At 40.8% G+C, this 19,239-nt stretch overlaps 1 protein-coding gene across 6 annotated transcripts in view; it reads left to right on the top strand.

Annotated features, from left to right (window-relative positions):
* FGD4 (FYVE, RhoGEF and PH domain containing 4) overlaps positions 1-19,239 on the top strand; it is a 252,204-nt gene that overhangs the window by 208,936 nt on the left and 24,029 nt on the right. For all 6 annotated transcript variants that reach the window (XR_008670350.1, XM_031000938.2, XM_031000941.3 and 3 more), the window contains 4 exons: positions 4,993-5,131; positions 7,811-7,869; positions 8,174-8,320; positions 16,745-16,917. Coding sequence is in view for 5 of the 6 variants with exons in the window: in XM_031000938.2 (XP_030856798.2) it covers positions 4,993-5,131; positions 7,811-7,869; positions 8,174-8,320; positions 16,745-16,917 (518 nt within the window). In the remaining variant the exon portion in view is untranslated. The remainder of the gene's footprint in view (positions 1-4,992; positions 5,132-7,810; positions 7,870-8,173; positions 8,321-16,744; positions 16,918-19,239) is intronic.

The raw sequence follows: 19,239 nt of genomic DNA, 5'->3' as shown, positions 1-19,239 counted from the left end.
TAGGATTATAGTATGCATCTTAATTTTTCACAATGTACTTCAGATTATACTCACCTTAATTCTTGTAAAATGTAGACACTTTGTTCCAATATAGCTCTGTTCCCTCCTCTATGCTCTGTGCTATTAGTGTCCTGTATATTAAGTTTTTATATGTTGTGAGTCTATAATACAGTGCTACAATTGTTATGGAAGGATATGAGAAAAAAATGTATATGTAAGTCTATTGTATACTATTATATTTGCCCTTTCTGGAGTAAGTTTCTTTCAGCATATGTGGTTGTTCTGTCAGTCTTTGTCTGGGACTACACTTATTTTTTCTTGACTTTTGAATGAATGAAGAATGAAGTCCAGTTTTGCTAGATTGGGAATTCCTGGTATACGGGTTTTTCCTTTTTATTTTATTTATTTTTTTTTTGGAGACGGACTCTCGCTGCTCTGTTGCCCAGGCTGGAGTGCAGTGGCGCGATCTAGGCTCACTGCAAGCTCCGCCTCCTGGGTTTACTTAGCCATTCTCCTGCCTCAGCCTGTAGCTGGGACTACAGGCGCCCGCCACCACGCCTGGCTAATTTTTTGTATTTTTAGTAGAGATGGGGTTTCACCGTGTTAGCCGGGATGATCTCTATCTCCTGACCTTGTGATCTGCCTGCCTCGGCCTCCCAAAGTGCTGGGATTATAGGCGTGAGCCACCGCGCCTGGCCTTTGTTTCTATAATGTTTATTATTATTTTTTTTTAGAGACAGGGTCTTGCTCTTGTCACCCAGGCTAGAGTGCAGTGGCCCAGTCACAGCTCACTGCAGCCTTGAACACCTGGGCTTGAGCAATCCTCCCACCGCAGCCTCTCAGGTAGCTGGGACTACAGGCATGCGCCACCACCGTGGCTAAATTTTAGAATTTTTTTATAGAGACAAGGTCTGGCTATGTTGCCCAGGCTGGTCTTGAACACCTAGACTCAGCCTCCCAGAGTGCTGGGATTACAGACATGAGCCACTGCACTCAACCAGTATATGGAGATCCCCCCCCCAGCACTTTGAATATGTCGTTCTCCTGCTTTCCCTCCTCTGTGGTTTGAGATGAGAAGCCAGCCATTGATTGTATTGATACTCCCATGCGTGTGATGAGTCACTTTTCTCTTGCTGCTTTCAAGATGTTCTCTGTTTTTTGGCTTTCAGCAGTTTAAATATGATGTGCCTGGGTGTGGACCTTTTTGTATTTGTCCTGGTTAGGGTTGGTTGAGCTTTTTGCATTTGTAGATTGATTTTTTTTTTAATCATTTTCAGAAGTTTTCAGCCATTATTTCTTCAAATATTTTCTGTCCTTTTCACTTTCTCTTTTTTTTAATCTTTTTACTCCCATTACACAGATTTTGGTGGGTTCCTTTTGTTTTGGAAATGGTGTCTTGCTGTGTTGCCTAGGCTGGCCTTGAACTCCTGGGTTCAAATGATACTCCCAATCTTTGTTCTATTATTCAGATTGTATTATTTCTACTAGTCTTTCTTCAAGTTCCCTGATTCTTCTGTCATCTCAAATCTGCTGTTGAACCTATAGTGAATTTTTCTTTTCAATTACTGTATTTTTCACATCTACAACCACAACTTCTGGCTAGTAGAGTTATTGGCTCTCACCCCTCACTCACCTCAGGGATCTTCACTTCTACTGATGTTGTTGGGTGTGTATGTTGCCCACCACTCCAAATGAATGAGCCCTTTTCAGCCTCAGCAGAGGAGCTGCCAGTCCTCACAGCCCATGCCACCCTGATGGCCCCTTCATAGTGACTGAGCTGGGAGAGGAACAGGAGCAGCCACAGGCTAGAATGCCACAGATTCTCACCGTTCTTACCCAAAGCTCAACAATTTTTAAAGTGTAAACAGATTTCAGGTTGTTGCATGCCTTTTAATCAATTTCTAAAATGCAAATATTGTTTTGTCAATTTTATCTAGCTTTATAGCTGCTTTTTTTTTCTTTTTTTTTTTTAATGTTTGGAGGTAGAGTCTCGCTCTGTCACCCAGGCTGGAGTGCAGTGGTATGATCTCAGCTCACTGTAACCTCTGCCTCCTGGGTTCAAGCGATTCTTGTGCCTCAGCTTCCTGAGTAACTGGGATTACAGGTGCATGCCACTATACCTGGTTAATTTTTGTACTTTTAGTAGAGACGGGGTTTCGCCGTGTTGGCCAAGCTGGTCTCAAACTCCTGGCCTCAAATGATTCCCCCGTCTCGGCTTTCCAAAGTGCTAAAATTACAGGCATGAGTCACTGCACCCGGCCTATCAGCTGCTTTTAACAGGGAGGATTTGCCAGTCTCTTCATTCAGCTGTAGCCAGAAGGCCTGCCTCATCCCCTTCACTCCTTTTTTTTTTTTTTTAACATTCTTTTATTTTGTAATTAAACATTCACCTACCTTACTGAATATTGGGCTCCTGCTTTGATTTTTACTAGCTTCTTTTGCTAATTCTGAAATGTAGGCAGAGCACAAAGTTTGCCTTCTACATTCTTCTTTCTTTTCATACTTTTCAGTGATATCCTATTCCCACACACCTTTAACTTGCCAGACAGGTTCCTCTAGGGTTGCTGTTTCTAGTCTAGTTCTCTACTCCCAAACTCTAGGTACAAACAGCTGAGCATGTGAATATCTTGTCATCCAAACAAAGTCAATATTTTCTTTTCCTATTTTTAGTTCCCAAGCATTTTTCCATCTGACTTTTTAGGCCTTACATAGAGTAGATAATTATTCTGATATGTATTGGATTTATTAGGTGACACCATTATCCTGTCATTTACCAGAGCTTGACAACTTAGCTTTATCTTTAATTTGTTACATGTCTTCATTCTCCGTATGTGTTCATTTGCCTGTGAAATAATGTATTCAAATTGCTTAGCGTAGTGCTTGTTGCATAGTAAGTGCTCACTAAATGATAGTGGTGATGGTGGTGATAGTGGTAGTTATTGTCTAGTCACACTCTGAATTCTATCTGTACAATGTCTGTCTTCTCTATATTATGAAGAAATGACATGGGTTGTGAAAAGAGTGGTAGGTTGGGAATCAACTAACCTAGTTTAGAATCCTAAGTCTGCCGCTTATAGTCACTTGACCTTAGGAAATGCTCCTAAATTATCTGAGCCACAGTTTCTTCATGTAAAATATTTGGGGTCAGTAATACTTTCCTTGATGTACGTAATAGATTTTGGGAAAATCCAATGAGATATTTAAATTTATATAATTAATATCTTAAACTTTATTAAGGAAAGCTATTCTCTCAGCTTCTATGCCAATTTCAGGCCCTTATTATTTTCTTCCTGGTCTATAATAACAACTTCCAAACTAGTTTCCCCCTGTCCCCCTAAAGCCACACTGCAGTAGATTAATCTAATAGAGCTCAGATCTAATGATACAACTGTCATGCACAAAAATCTACATTAGATGAGAAAAATCTAAACTCACCTTGACATTATTACCCATATTACCATTACTTTACGTCTTCTATTTTCCTCTACTTATTTTTTTTTTTTTTTTGCCAAGAAAACCTCTCTGTCCCTTTCATTTAACATACTTCATGCTTCATTACCGTGGGCCTGTTCTCTCAGGTTTCTCCTCCTGGGCTCGCTCCCTAGTCTGTCTTTTTCTTCAGAGCCTGTACTCATCAGAGGTTGCATTAAATGTTCCCTTCTCTGTGAAGCCTTTAGTCACTTGTTTGCTTCAAATGCAAACACCATGTCTTAATATAGCTTTGATGCTTTGCAGTACCCTGATCATGGTGTGAGTTCAGTATATATTTTAATGGGATTTCTGCTTTGTTTAACGGGAACAAGAACATTTCTTATTTTTTCCTCTCTTTTGTTAACAGTGTCTTGGAAGCAAGTGATACAGTCTTAATTTTGCCCTAAGAAATGGAGCTCTATTTACAGAATTTGGTTTCTAATGAAAAAGAATGCTTTGAACTGATGAAAAATTAAAATTTTCTGACCGATAAGATGCCCAGACCTTGTTATTCTTCTATATGGAGTCTTTTTTAAGTTCAAAGGCAATGACATTTATCATAGCCTTATTATCAAATAGTTTCTGCTGAGTCCAAAGTCATTTAATACAGTTGTGCTTAGCAAACCTCATTAAATAGGCACATCTTTTGAAAAATCTATATAGAATGATTTAATAATGTGACTTCACAAACCCTTGTAGTGACTAATTGAAGTGGTTGTCAGCAATCTGGAATTTTCTTGCTTAAAATTCTGCTTGATTTTTTTTCCCCCTTTCTGTTCTTACACTGGATTGGTAGTTCTCAACTTCAGTGTTATAGAAATATCAGGTGTTTTTAAATGCATATTCTCTAGCTGGGCATGGTGGCACGTGCCTATAGCTACTTGGAAGGCTGAGGTGGGAGGACCACTTGGGCCCAGGAGGCAGAGGTTGCAGTGAGATCACACCACTGTGTGCCTGGGCAACATAGTGAGACGCCGTCTCAAAAAAAGAAGAAAAAAATGCATATTCTCCATCTCCTTCCCCAAAGATTGTGATGTTACAGATTGAGGTGGTGTTCAGAAATCTGTTTTGTTGTTGTTGTTGTTGTTGTTGTTTTTTGAGACGGAGTCTCACTCTGTCACCCAGGCTAAGTGGCACGATCTTGGCTCACTGAAACCTCCACCTCCCAGGTTCAAGCAATTCTCCTGCCTCAGGCTCAGCCTCCGCATAGCTGGGACTACAGGCACGTGCCACCACGCCTGGCTAATTTTTGTATTTTTAGTAGAGGCGGGGTTTTGCCATGTTGGCTGGGCTGGTCTCAAACCCTGATCTCAGGTGATCCACCTGTCTCAGCCTCCCACAGTGCTGGGATTACAGGTGTGAGACACTGTGCCTGGCCAGAAATCTGCATTTCATGCAGGTGATGGACAGTCACACTTTGTCGAAAAATATTGCCCTTGACGAAAGTTCTGTTTTACAGTGAGTTTTTAGACTTGATAACCTAATTTTTAAATGTTTCTTAGAAAACCTTTCTCATTACAGAAACAGAAAATCTGTGGGAGCTTAACTTTGCAGCATCACATGCTAGAACCTGTTCAGCGGATTCCCCGGTATGAGATGCTCCTTAAGGACTATCTAAGGAAATTGCCTCCTGATTCCCTGGACTGGAATGATGCTAAAAGTAAATGCTTTTTTTTTGTTTTCTCCCTATTTTGGAATAATAAGTGGCCAAGCAGCCTTATGGTTTCAAAGAGAAATACATCTCACAGCTACTTTACTCAAATGTTGCTGTTAGAAGATAATTTCATTGGAAATTGTTATCATCACTTCAGTTAGGCAAGTCACTTTTGAGCCAAAATGACAAGTTTAGAGCAATGCAAATCACATTAATTTTGCTGGTTCCATGTTATTCACTGGCTCTGAAATATAAAATTATAGTCTTAAAGACATCTAGAATAGCAATACACAATTTCCTTGTCAGAGGAAGAATATAGCCATTCAGAATTACAAGTGCTGCTGTTTAATTAGATAGGTTGGTGCATACCAAGAAAGCTAAGGTGACATTCACTATGTAAAAATAACCTAAGCAGAGTTGGCTGCACCTGCCCTAACATGCTACCATAACAGGAAATGGTGCTTTTTATGGTCCAATAACATTTTCTCCAAGAAAAATTTATTTAAATTCTGTTAGATGTCTTATTTTTTCATTAGATTATAATGAAAGGGGTTTTTTTTTAAAGGCTTATGAGTTTCAATAATACTTTACCTTTTTCTGCACTTTTACAAATCAACTGTAAAGGCATGAATGAAAATTTAAGAAATAACAGTGGCTTGATATTCAACAAGCAGTGGTTGTACTTGTGTACAACCTTAAAACATTGCTACTTTCCCTTGTAATTTCTTGTTTTCTGTCATAAGTGAACCTGGATGAGAGATGAAGTACATAAAACATTTTTTGTCTTGGATCCTTAACCTTTTCTTTTTAAATTATTATTGTTGTTATTATTACTATTATTATTTTGACACAGAGTCTCACCCTGTTGCCCAGGCCGGAGTGCAGTGGCGCGATCTTAGCTCACTGCAACCTCCACCTCCCGAGTTCAAGCCATTCAGCTAATTTTTGTGATTTTAGTAGAGACGGGTTTTCACCATGTTGGCCAGGCTGGTCTTAAACTCCTGACCTCAGATGATCCACCCACCTCAGCTTCCCAAAGTGCTGGGATTACAGGTGTGAGCCACCGCTTCTGGCCCTGATCCTTAGCCTTTTCTAGAACACAAGCTGTCTCAGATATGTTTCTCCCACCATTTGAGTGACTCTGACCACAGAAACTTCTCTTCTCCATTCACTCCTTCCGTAGTGTAGAATGAACTCGACTTGCCATCTCCTCAAACCAACTACTTCCTATGAATTCTGCCCTGTCTCCATTTTCCATCCATCTCACCTGACTGCTTGATTTGAGTGGCAGATCTAGTGGTGGGGGTGGAGGTGGAAACACCACTGCTTTTCCTCAAATTCATCTCTAGAGCAGTGGCTTTATCCCATCTTATTTTGTCTTCCTTTATCCTGGATCCTGTATCAAGTGCACAGCATCACCCACATCAGAATAGTTCTTTAAAATGTAAATTAAAATTCAGTTTATTCTATACTCAGACTTTGGTATCCCCTTAGATGCCCATGTCAAAAATGAGAAAGTTGGTGACATGGTATGGCATTTTATTGCTTTTTGTTTGTTTTCCATTGCTACTTTCACTCAAATTCCAAGGAAATCACAGAAGAAGGGCTTTTGGTGACCTAAAAGTAGAAATGAAAGCAACAAAATGCATTCTGTCCAGCAGTACACCGAAGACAAAAAATGTAGTTGAAAAGTCTCAGGGTTGTTGTGGTAACAGAATTAAGCAGGCCAGTATTCACAAAACAGAAAAGAAAGGAAGAAAACAGGACATGATTTAGGATTGAGAGGTTTTTCCTGGGGTTAGTCCAGCAAGAAGTCTCGGCATCCACAGCACTTCACCAGCAGCCTCTGGAGCTCCTACGATGTCCACACCAAAGAGTTCCCATTCCCACCGGCCCCAGGAACAAAATCCTCCAACACTGGCCTCAGAAGATTCCCTTTCACCCGACCCAGGCTGGAACTGTGAATGTATTTTCCCAAAGAAAGTAGGTTATGCTTAGTGGTTAATTTGCTCATACAACTAGTAAAATACTTACTACTCATGAAATATTTTAGAACTTTTGAGTCAGAAACCTGGGTTTAAATCTGACCCTTCAATAGCATAGCTGTGTGACCTCAGCCAAGTTGTATTACTTCCCCATTTCATTCATCTGCCAAATGGAGCTAAAATACTTAACGGTTTAAGGCTGTGTAAGAATTGATATTGTAATAAAGTACCTGGTATGGAGTTAGTATACACTGTAAGTTTCAAAGTCTGAGTATAGAAGAAACTGAATTTTTGTTTACACTTTGGAGAACTATTCTGATTTGGGCAATTCTGTGCACTCAATACAGGATCCAGGAGAGAGGGAGACAAAATAAGTTGGGCTGGGGCCACAGCTCAAGAGATGAACTAAGGAAAAGCAGTGATGTTTCTATCTCTGCTTATTAATTTTGATGGTTCATTGGGGATTAATTAAACCTGTGAGCCTAATCATCATGTATGACTTTTCATAAGGAAATACGAAGTTTCAAGTAATCTGCTTACAAATGAACTTTAGAAAGTATATACCGTTTATAAATGGAAAATGCCACTATTTTTGTTGTATCTTTGGTCTCAGACTTCTTAACGTAGTAAGATACTCAGCTATATAGAAGCACAGGAAGGACAAAGCATATTAATTTACTTTTCTTTTTTTCCCATTTAGAATCACTTGAAATTATATCTACAGCAGCAAGCCATTCTAATAGTGCAATAAGGAAAATGGTAAGTGGTTTTCGGAGGAGACAGGAACCTCTGATTAGACAATTATCAATAATACTGCCTCAATTGACTATGTAGATTTGGACCAAAGTGAATTGAAATAGATGAACCAAAAAGAATGTTTACGAAATGTTTAATGTTATCTGGAATAATTCTCTGAACTTGCTAATAAGTGATGGAATTCATATTAAAATGTATGCTTACTCCTAATCCCTTCTAAATTTAGATTTTAGTTAAGGTCATAGTATTATTAAAGCTACTAGGTTGAAACCTGCCTGTACGTGATCTTGCTGTTTTAATTTCCTAGGAGAACCTAAAGAAACTCTTAGAGATTTATGAAATGTTGGGAGAAGAAGAAGACATTGTAAACCCTTCAAATGAACTAATAAAAGAAGGACAGATCCTCAAACTAGCTGCTCGGAACACTTCAGCACAAGAACGCTACCTTTTCTTAGTGAGTATTATAGTGTTGGCAAGTCATATAAGAATTATATATAAAAATATGGCTGGGCACGGTGGCTCATGCCTGTAATCCCAGCACTTTGGGAGGCCGAGGCGAGTGGATCTCCTGAGGTCAGGAGTTTGAGACCAGTCTACTAAAAATACAAAAAGTAGCTGAGTGTGGTGGCGGGTGCCTGTAATCCCAACTACTCAAGAGGATGAGGCAGGAAAATTGCTTGAACCTGGGAAGTGGAGGTTGTAGTGAGCTGAGATGGTGCCACTGCACTCCAGTCTGAATGACAGAGCGAGACTCCATCTAAAAAAAAGGAATAATACATAAAAATAGTTGTATACACCTTGGAAAAGTAGAATGTTTCCTTATTCACCAAAGCAATTACATCTAACCTGGTTTAGTCAACATTCCATTTAGGGAATATTCCATTTAGGGATTCAATTTAGGGAAATATTCTAGGTAACGTATTTTTCTGTATACTTGGTATGGATGGCAGGCAGTAGTGGCCCATCTGGAGCAGTTGCTGCAGTGATGCTGCTTGCAGCGGGGGAGGCATGGCCAGGGCAGCTACCCGGCTGCAGCTGCCGGCTCAGGCATTCCTGTGCTCTCAGGGGCCCGGGAAGCCACCTGTTCCCCTGCAGGCTCAGAAATGCCTGCTCCCACTGCCTGGCCTCTCCCCGCTCCCAATGCCTGTTCCGATATCGGAGCAAATTTGGGGCCAAGCCTAGGTGCTGTTGCAAACCGGCAGGGTGTGCACATACTTGGGGCAGCGCTGATATGCCAGCCCCCTGGTGTCTTAGCCCCTTCCAGACTTTGGTGCCAGTGAGCATGGGAGGGAAGCCAAGGGGTTGCTGAGGGTGGCTTGGTGTGGGCCTGCATGTTCCCCAGTGCCAGCAGTGGAAGCCGCTTGCGGTACGCTTGGTCCAGCCACAGCTTTGCAGGGAGCCGGCGCCCATGCTGGTGCCTGGAAATGCTCCCATTGCTGTAGCCAGCATGCCTGGCTGTGTGCATGACCCAGACCCTGTGCTCGCTCATTCATGTACCCCTTGCTGCTCCAGGCTCACCTTTGGCAGGCCTGGGATCTGGGCTGGTAGCACAAACCAAGCGCAGCCTGCCAGGCCGAATGGGCAGAATGAGCCCAGCAGGCCCAAGCAGAACTCAGGCAAAGGAGCCACTGGCCACAAAGGTTTCCAGCTGACAAAGCAACACCCCAAGGATCCTTTGACAGTATAATTTACTTCAGTAGCACATACTGACAACAATTTAACTTTACACACGTGGGATATGATACTTTCGGAAATCCTCCGTTTGCTTGTTTCAGATTTTCTCTTTCATTTCATTCTCAGGTAATTGGGTACCATTTCCTGGATATTTTGTTGGTGTATCATTTCCTGACATCAATTCTCTTCCTAATCCTCTGTAGTCACTATTTTTAATCTTTCCAGGCTAAAAATATATATAGGCCTGGTTGTAAGTCTTGTGTCTAAAATATCTATGGGAAAAGTACATGAGTTCTCTACATAGTTCTTTCTCACTGCAGTCAGTCCTTGACCCTTTCCTTCACTTCCTGGAAATGACAGTCTGGGGCTTATCTCAAATATAAGAGCACTTCCTGGGGCATCCAGACAATTTTTTTTTTTGGATTCTGTCCACCTGACCTTTACTCTTTGTTATCCTAATGAATTTCAATTCCTTTCTATATCTAATAAGATGATAATAAGAATCATAATAATATGCATTGACAAAGAATAAGCTAACATAATAATAATAATAATAATAATAATAATAATAGCTTAATAAACGTTAGCTTTCATTCTGATTGTTATTAAAGAGAAACAGACACATGGGGGAAAAGGCTGCCTGGTGACTGGCATACAGTACATTCTTAGGATGTTATTCATGTCTGACTTTTCTGCTGTGAGGCAGTCATCTCACCCACCATAGCGTGAGTTGTCATGGGGGCTTAGAGGCTTCTGTGTCTGTTTCCAGTCTCCACTGAAAGGAAAACTTAGGAACTAATTGTCATGCAGAGGGGTGTTCAGTACAAGGGGTCTTGAAAAAGTTCATGGAAAATGCATATTATGAAAAAACTATGTGTAGATTTCAAAGCTTTTTTGCAACAAAATAAACCCATAGTAACTTGTTATAACATGTCTGAACAGTATCTGATTTGGGGCACTAAGAAGGGTAAGACATCAGTTTGAGGCCAGGCACAGTGGCTCATACCTCTAATACCAGCACTTTGGGAAGTTGAGACAGGAAGATGGCTTGAGCTTAGGAGTTCAAGACCAGCCTGGGTAACATACAGAGACCTCCCTGTCTCTACAAAAAATTTAAAAATTAGCTGGGCATGGTAGCTTGCACCTGTACTCCTAGCTACTTGAGAGGAGGAGGATCTTAGCTACTGAGGCAGGAGGATCTCTTGAGCCAAAGAGTTCCAAGGCTGCACTGAGGTATGACCATGCCACCCAGCCTGGGTGACAGAGTGAGACCCTGTCTCAGAAAAATAAATAAATAAAAAATAAAGACATCAGGTTGAAAAGAGCCCCTATCAAAGCAACATAAATTCTGTTAAAATTGAACCAAGAACAAACATCAAACTTACGGTGAAGTTTGGATGCAAAAATGATAAAATCATTGACACTTCATGAAAAGTTAATGGAGACAATGCCACAAAGAAATCAGCAGTTTACAAATGGGTAACTGATTTTAAGAAGGGATAAGACATTGTTGAAGATGAAACCTGCAGCAGCAGACCATCCACATCCTTTTGCTAGGAAAAAGTTCATCTTTTTCCTGCCCTAATTGAAGAGGACTGACAATGAACAGCAGAAGCAGTAGCCAATACCACAGACATCTCAGTGGGGTTCATCTTGCACAAGTCTGACCGAAAAATTAAAGTTTAGCAACTTTCCACTCAATGGGTACCAAAAATGTTGCACCCAGATCAGCTGCAGACAAGAGCAGAACTTTTGGTGGAAATCTTAAATAAGTGGCATCAAGCTTCTAAAGCATTTCTACAATAAATTGTAACAGGAGATGAAACATGGCTTTCCCAGTACAATCCTGAAGACAAAACACAATCAGCAATGGCTACCAACGGGTAGAAGTGGTCCAGTCAAAGCAAAAGAGGTCCAGTCAAGAGCAAAGGTCATGGCAGGGGTTTTTTGGGATGCTCAAGGCAATATGCCTGCTGACTTTCTCGAGGGCCAAAGAACAATAACATCTGCTTATTATGAGATGACTTGGAGAAAACTAGCAAAAGATTTTAGCAGAAAAACACCCAGGAAAGCTTCTCCAAAGAGTCCTTCTAAACCATGACAATGTTCTTGCTCATTATTCTCATCAAACAAGGGCAATTTTTCGAGAGTTTTGACAGAGAATCATTAAGCGTACACCTTACAGTCCTCTGACTTCTTTTTGTTTCCTAATCTTAAAGAATCTGTAAAGGACACCCATTTTCTTCAGTTAATAGTGTAAAAACTACTGCATTGCCATGGTAAAATTCTCAAGACCCTCAATTCTTTAGGATGGACTAAATGGCTGCTATCATTGATTACAAAATTGAACTTGGTAGAGCTTAGGTTGAAATAAATTTTTTTCTTTTAATTCCATTTTCCCACAAACTTTTAAAAGTCTTTTTGTGTCAGTCATGTTTTTAAAAGAATTTGGTTGCTATATGACCCACTAGTTCTACTCCAAGTTTTTATAACTCAAGAAAATTGAAAACATGTGTCTGCACAAAAACTTGCACATCTTTGTCCATAACAGCATTATTCACAATAGCCAAAAAATTTGAGACAACCTAAATGTCCATTAACTGAATAGGTAAACAAAATGTGGTATGTTCATGCAATGAAATAGTATATGTCGAGAAAAAGGAATAAAAACTTATATATGCTACATGGATTAACCTTAAAATGTTGTGTCAAGTGAAAGATGCCGGTTACAACAGACCATATACAGTATGGTTCTATTTATATGAAATGTCCAGAAAAAGCAAATGCATAGAGAGAGGATGTAATTAGTGGTTCCCTAAGACTAGCAAGGAATGGAAAATGGATATGAGGTTTCCTTTTAGAGACATAAAATGTTCTGGAATTGGTGATAGTTGCACAATTTACAACTATCCTAAAAACCATGATTTGTACGTTTTAAAAGAGTAAATTTTATGGTATGTGAATATCTTCATAATTTAAAAATGTGTATTTTTACCAGATTAACTATAAAAGTTCTCATTTGTGCTAAACACAAGTATTTCTTTCACGGGTAATATAGAGAGCTAAATAGAAAACAAGGATGTGTCATGTTAGGGTTCAGAGTCTTCTTCAGAGGTCTATTATAAAAGATCAGATGACTGCCATCGGAAGGGCAGATCGGGGTGGGGTGGGGGTGTGGCATATGAAGCGGGAGAGCAGTGGGGAAGCACCAGCGTCAGGAGGCAGAGGAGCAAGCAGAAAACGTGGGCAAGAGCCTTTATTGTGGTTTCTGCAGGAAGGAATGGGCAAGACAGAGCACCAGGATTAGGATTGGCTAGTTGGAATAATTTCTTTAGGGGTTAGGGGCTGTTGTCCTGGCCCTGAGGTGATTGGGGCAGGAGAATAGTGTCCCAGAGAGTAAGTGTTTAATACAGGAGGTGACTGCGGGTGTGAGTTCTGAATTGGTTGGTTTCCACATGAAAGGCATGTTACTCTCTCTAGGAATCGGGTAATCCTGGGAGGGGCAGTCGTGTCAGTGTCAACAAGGCCTTAAGATGCCTAAAATCAAAAATACTTAATAAAAAGACGTGCTTAATACATCATTCTAGGCAACATAACCAGGAGCCAATGTCTTTCCTCTGTCTTTGCCTTTCAGTTGCTAGGATCATTTTCCTTTCTCCTCTTCCTCATTAATGTGACAGCCTCTGCAGTTAAACTCTGAGCTCTGGGTCTAACCAATTGCCTCGGCCTAATTTTCACTTCTGGGAGTTGTTTTGGAAAGAGGTTTCTGTTGAATATCTTGAGGCAGAGCTGAATTAAACAGCTCTTTGGAGGACAGGTGGCAAAGAACCTTGGGGAAAGTGGCAGTCAGTGACTGAGGAAAAGACCCCTCCTGTTCCAGTTACTTTAAGCCATCAAACATATGCCGTTGCCTCCCAGGAGAATGAGGTCACATGGCAGGAATTTTAGGAGAGCCACATTTATTCTTTGAAGACCATCTTAGAAACATTTCCAGTGTCATGTTGGTTCTTTTCATCCACCCTCTCCAGTGCTGTGCTTGTCACAGAATCTTGCCTTGCCAGTGCACATTTATTCCCATGGAGCCTCTTGTTCTTTCACTTGTAGAAACTTCAGAAGAACCATTTTTATTTTCTTTTCTCTCTAGAAAGGTAATGAGGGCTAGTTTTCTGTTTCCTACACTTGAGATAATACATTTGTCTGGAAAACCAAACTGTATTTAGAATCTGCTATCTGCTTTTAAATGATCTTCATGTGTTTGCATATTTTCATGCCTCCATACCATACTTTTTCATTGTTTTTTATGTTAATGTAGGATGCTGTTTAATGTAAGCCATTTCATGTTGCTATTACAGAACACCTGAGACTGGCTAATTTATAAAGAACAGGGGTTTATTTTCTGCAGTTCTGGAGGCTGGGAAGTCCAAGATTGGGGGGCTTGGCATCTGGTGAGGGCCTTCTTACTGCATCATAACATGCAGAAGGCAGGCATCACATGGTGAGAGAGAGAGAGAGCAAGAAATCCACCTCATGACCTCAAGCCCTTTTATAATCAGCATTAATCCATTCCTGGATTAATTCATAGATTATTGGGGTCTTCATGACCCGAACACTTACCATTAAGCCCCATCTCCCAACACTTCTGCATTAGGGATTAAGTTTCCAACACACACTTTTTACACATTCAAACCATGGCAGGTACTCTTGAAATAAACTGTCTGACATCCAAAAGTTAAAAAATAAAATAAAATCACCAAATTATCCCACAAAACAACCAAGACTTTTTATTCTTGGCTCTTTGGAGTTTTCTGTTCCTTATTTCCTTGGAATTTGATAAATGCAGATAATTTTTCCCTTATTTAATCTTTGAACACAGAACGAGCACTAGAAATTTTCTCCACCAATATCCTATTACCTTTGAAAACAAACATTAATGAAATTGTCACTGGTGAGAAAACAAATTGAATTATTTCAGTCAAATATATTTTTAGAGGCTTGAAATAAATACTTGAACAGTAGAGATCAAGAAAGACCCTCCCTGTGTTTTTAATAATATTGAGGCTTGTAGTTTTTAATCACAACCTAGGACTTCTAGAAATTGCCTCGCTAGTCTGAGATTGCTTCACCAATCACTACTTCTAAGCTATGGGCATGAAATAAAAGGGAATCTCCTACCCTGAAAGGGAAAGTCAATGTTCTTCATGCCATAGTTGCTATAACTTCTTTTTTCAGTATCAGGGGAAACCCAAAGAGAAGTAATTATTTGTGAAAGGTGGTGGTGGCTTTTGCTACAGGAGCAAGGTTCATGGAGGGAACAGGGCTAGCTGCTTGGTTTCTTCCTATATATGACATAATCTTCTTTGTAAGCAACGTTTTCTATCGTGCGGGAGCTCCCACCTTCACCTATGCGAAGAGGAAAAGGATATTTATTGACTAGCATCATATTGTGATCAGAACTATTTTAAGATTCATATAGGATTTTTGACAGTTTAGAATGTGAAGTCCCATTTAGGGAGAATATAATAGAGGGGATGTAGTCCTGAAAGCATGAAAGGGAAGGAGAAACATACACATTTATAAGATAATCTGTCATGTGAGCGTAACTACAAATGGCAAATGCTAAGAACCTTCATATTCATGGACTTATTTCTATAAAACAGCATGAGTGCTGAACTTATAAAGCCAACTTGAGGACAAGTATCGGATAACTCACAAATTTTATGCCATACCATTACATTTGTCACTCAGTTTGCAGGAACAATTTGGTTATTGTTGGTGGCTGGAATGTGTGACCTCTGTCCCTTGTGCTGGTGGCTCTGCAGCTCCTGCAACATTCACAGCTTCAACCAAATATCCTGAGAAGTCCTTGATAGAAGAGGGAAAGAAGTGTTAACAGGAAAACTTAGCAAGCAAGCTGTGGCCTTAATCAGACAATGATATGGATGGTGATAAAAACCTTTTGGAGCTTTTTTTCACATGTTCTAATGAGATTTGAACTAATAAATAGGCTATTTTTTAAAAGCTTAACATTAAACAGTCTGGTTTTAAAAAAAAATTGCTGACCAGATGCTATGTCTCACACTATAATCCCAGCACTTCGGGAGGCTGAGGTGGGAGTATTATTTGAGACCAGGAGTTAAAGACCAGGCTGGGCAACATAGCTAGACCCTGTGTCTACAAAAAAAATTTTTTAATTGAGGCCGGGCATGGTGGTTCACGCCTGTAATCCCAGGACTTTGGGAGGCCAAGGCAGGAGGATTGCTTGAGTTCAGGAGTTCAAGACCAGCCTGGGCAACATAGCAAGACCTCATCTCTACTAAGAAAAACTAGCTGGGTATGGTGGTGTGTTTCTATAGTCCCACCTACTCAGAAGGCTGAAGCAGAAGGATGACTTGAACCCAGAAGTTAAAGACTGCAGTGAGTCCTGTAGCCTGGGTGATAGAGTGAGACCCTCTCTCAGATCTAATAATAATTGCTAAATATTACTGTCTTCTAACACCTTGTTTTAGACTTGCCCTCTAAGATACATCAATGAGAAATTCTTGTGTTTAAGAACTTACAAAGTTAAGAAATTAAGCTCCTGGTATATCAAAGGTCCTTAGTAATTTGTTGTGAATTTATTGAACTAATTTACTTAGTGCAGTAGTACAAAATTATTAATTTACATAAATATCAATAAAATATGTATAAGCCATGAATGGGAAATATATTTTTCAAAATGTAGGAATATGATTTTTTATACAAGGATAAACCTCAGTGTTTTAGTAAATAATTTTTCTCATGCAGGAAGTACTGTGTTGTCTAGAAATTACTTAGAATTTTTGTCTAGGGCTACCTTTAAAATTGATCTGTTTCCAGCCAGGTGCAGTGGCTCACACCTGTAATCCCAGCACTTTGGGAGGCTGAGGCGGGCGGATCACGAGGTCAGGAGATCGAGACCATCCTGGCTAACACAGTGAAACCCTGTCTCTACTAAAAATACAAAAAAAAATTAGCCAGACGTGCTGGCGGGTGCCTGTAGTCCCAGCTACCCGGGAGGCTGAGGCAGGAGAATGGCGTGAACCCGGGAGGCAGAGCTTACAATGAGCCAAGGTCACACTATTACACTCCAGCCTGGGCAACAGAGTGAGACTCTGTCTCAAAAAAAAAACCTGATCAGTTTCCCCTATTTCTTTTCTTTACTGATATATGTTCTCCTTCCTTGCAGTTCAACAACATGTTGCTGTACTGTGTGCCCAAATTCAGCTTGGTAGGCTCTAAATTCACAGTTCGAACCAGGGTTGGCATTGATGGAATGAAAATTGTAGAGACTCAAAATGAAGAATATCCACATACTTTCCAGGTGTCTGGGAAAGAGAGAACACTGGAACTGCAGGCCAGGTAAGGGAACCATTTCTATCACACTGCTTTCCAAAATCAGGCAACAGAATGAATCATTAGAATAGAATGGCTCTGAGGGTTTTTCTCAAGTGAATGCTGCAGATCTCTGGAACTCTGGTTGGATGTAAATGCAGAGCTGTAGGTTCTTGAAAAGCAGGAGTCATGTCTCCCCTCTCTTGATTCCTCCATAGTGCCTAGGACAGTGGTTTGTAGACAATAAGCATTCAGTAAATTGATTAACTCTTCAGAAATACAGGGTACTCAGAGGATGAAATTATTGCCATTAAGTCTTGACTTACAGTAAAAGGTTCTCTCCTAATCCTTTGTTCATTCTTCCTTTTGGTCCACAAATGTTTATTGATGCTTATTATTCCATGCTAATCTCTGAGTCCTTCAGATACTCTACATTTTAGGGCCTTAGGGGCACTCAAATGAAAAGAAATGTTCATAAGAGGCAGGGTGGTAAGGGTAAAACTACTGCCACCATAGTTGCAGGATACATGAAGGGAGCCATTAGGGGCTCAGGTGGCCTCTGGCAACCAGGACTTCTAGAAGGTATGGCTCTTCTTATATTTTTATTTATTGATTGGGAGAGAAAGGTTTGGAGTTCTGGCTAACATTCCCCTAGCCATAACCATTTTTTTTCTTTCTTTCTTTTTTTTTTTTTTTTTGAGATGGAGTTTCGCTCTCATTGGCCAGACTGGAGGGCAATGGCGCGATCTCGGCTCACTGCAGCCTCCGCCTCCCAGGTTCAAGCTATTCTCCTGGCTCAGCCTCCTGAGTAGCTGGGATTACAGGCGCCTGCCACCACACCTGGCTAATTTTTGTTGTTTTTTTTTCTTTTTTTTTTTTTGAGACGGAGTCTCGCTCTGTCTCCCAGGCTGGAGTGCAGTGCCCTGATCTCGGCTCACTGCAAGCTCCGCCTCCCGGGTTCACGCCATTCTCCTACCTCAGCCTCCCGAGCTAATTTTTGTATTTTTAATAGAGACAGGGTTTCCCCATGTTGACCAGGCTGGTCTCGAACTCCTGACCTCAGGTGATCCGCCCGCCTCAGCCTGTCAAAGTGCTGGGATTACAGGCATGAGCCACCACACCTGGCCCATAACCATTTTTAAAGGATAAAAATCCATGAGAACGACTGCAGTTGATCATAGCTACCTCATGCATGAACCCCTGGAATACAGAGTGCTGTCAGGTTTTGAAATACCTGCTTTAGAAAACAGTCATCCAAGCTGGGCTTGGTGGCTCACACCTGTAATCCCAACACTTTGGGAGGCTGAGGTAGGAGGATCACTTGAGATTAGGAGTTCTAGACCAGCCTGGCCAACATGGCAAAACCCCCGTCTTTGCTAAAACTACAAAAATTAGCCAGGCATGATCCTGTTACTGCACTCCAGCCTGGGCAACAGAGCGAGACTCTGTCTCAAAAAATAATAATAATAATAATAAGTCATCCATTTATTGTTCTAATGCATGGCCTGGTAAAAATTTGGATGCTTCAGGAGGTCACAGAGCAGAGGGTGAAGAACCAATCCTAGCTGTAGTGGTGTCAATATCCCAGAATCCACGGAGACTCAGAATGTTTTTCTGCTCCTTTCCATCATTAGCTTATGTTTCTGGCTGCTCAGGTGAATTTACCCTGGATATTCGTACTTAGTAACTTCCTAAAAGCTGAAATTTCAGATTTTAAAAAGAGAATAAATCATTTTAACAGGAATCTGTGCCCAGGGAGTCCAAGAATTGGTGAATTTACAGTTTTGGAATGTGGGCAGGCTGGGAAAGTTTGAAGAAACAGCCAGTTATTTGCTTTTCCACAGAGAATATATACTGAACTTCCTTTTCCTTAGGGAGCAGGTAGCATTTGAAACTTGCCTTTGAGTGTCATTGTTTCCCTACCTCATGGTTGGTTTGGGCCCTAGCCCCTCAAACCCAGGGGCAGAAAATATGATGCTCTGCTGAAGGCTCTTGACTGAGTCCTCACTCAGTGGTTGATTTACTGAGCTACTGGCCCTGGCAACAGGGAACACTTTTTTTTTTTTTTTTTTTTGGAGACAGAGTCTTGCTCTGTTGCCCAGGCTGGAGTGCAATGGCATGATCTTGGCCCACTGCAACCTCCATACCCTGGGTTCAAGCGATTTTCGTGCCTCAGCCTCCCGAGTAGCTGAGACTATAGGTGCCTGCCACCAAGCCCGACTAACTTTTGTATTTTTAGTGTAGATGGGGTTTCGCCATTTTGGCCAGGCTAGTCTTAAACTGACCTCAGGTGATCCACCCGCCTTGGCCTTCCAAAGTGCTGGGATTACAGGCATGAGCCACTGCGTC

This window comes from Gorilla gorilla, chromosome 10, assembly GCF_029281585.2.
Source record: "Gorilla gorilla gorilla isolate KB3781 chromosome 10, NHGRI_mGorGor1-v2.1_pri, whole genome shotgun sequence".
Taxonomy (NCBI): Eukaryota; Metazoa; Chordata; class Mammalia; order Primates; family Hominidae; genus Gorilla; species Gorilla gorilla.
The sequence above is the reverse complement of the archived record's forward strand: the minus strand, read 5'-3'. Positions and strand labels throughout refer to the sequence as shown.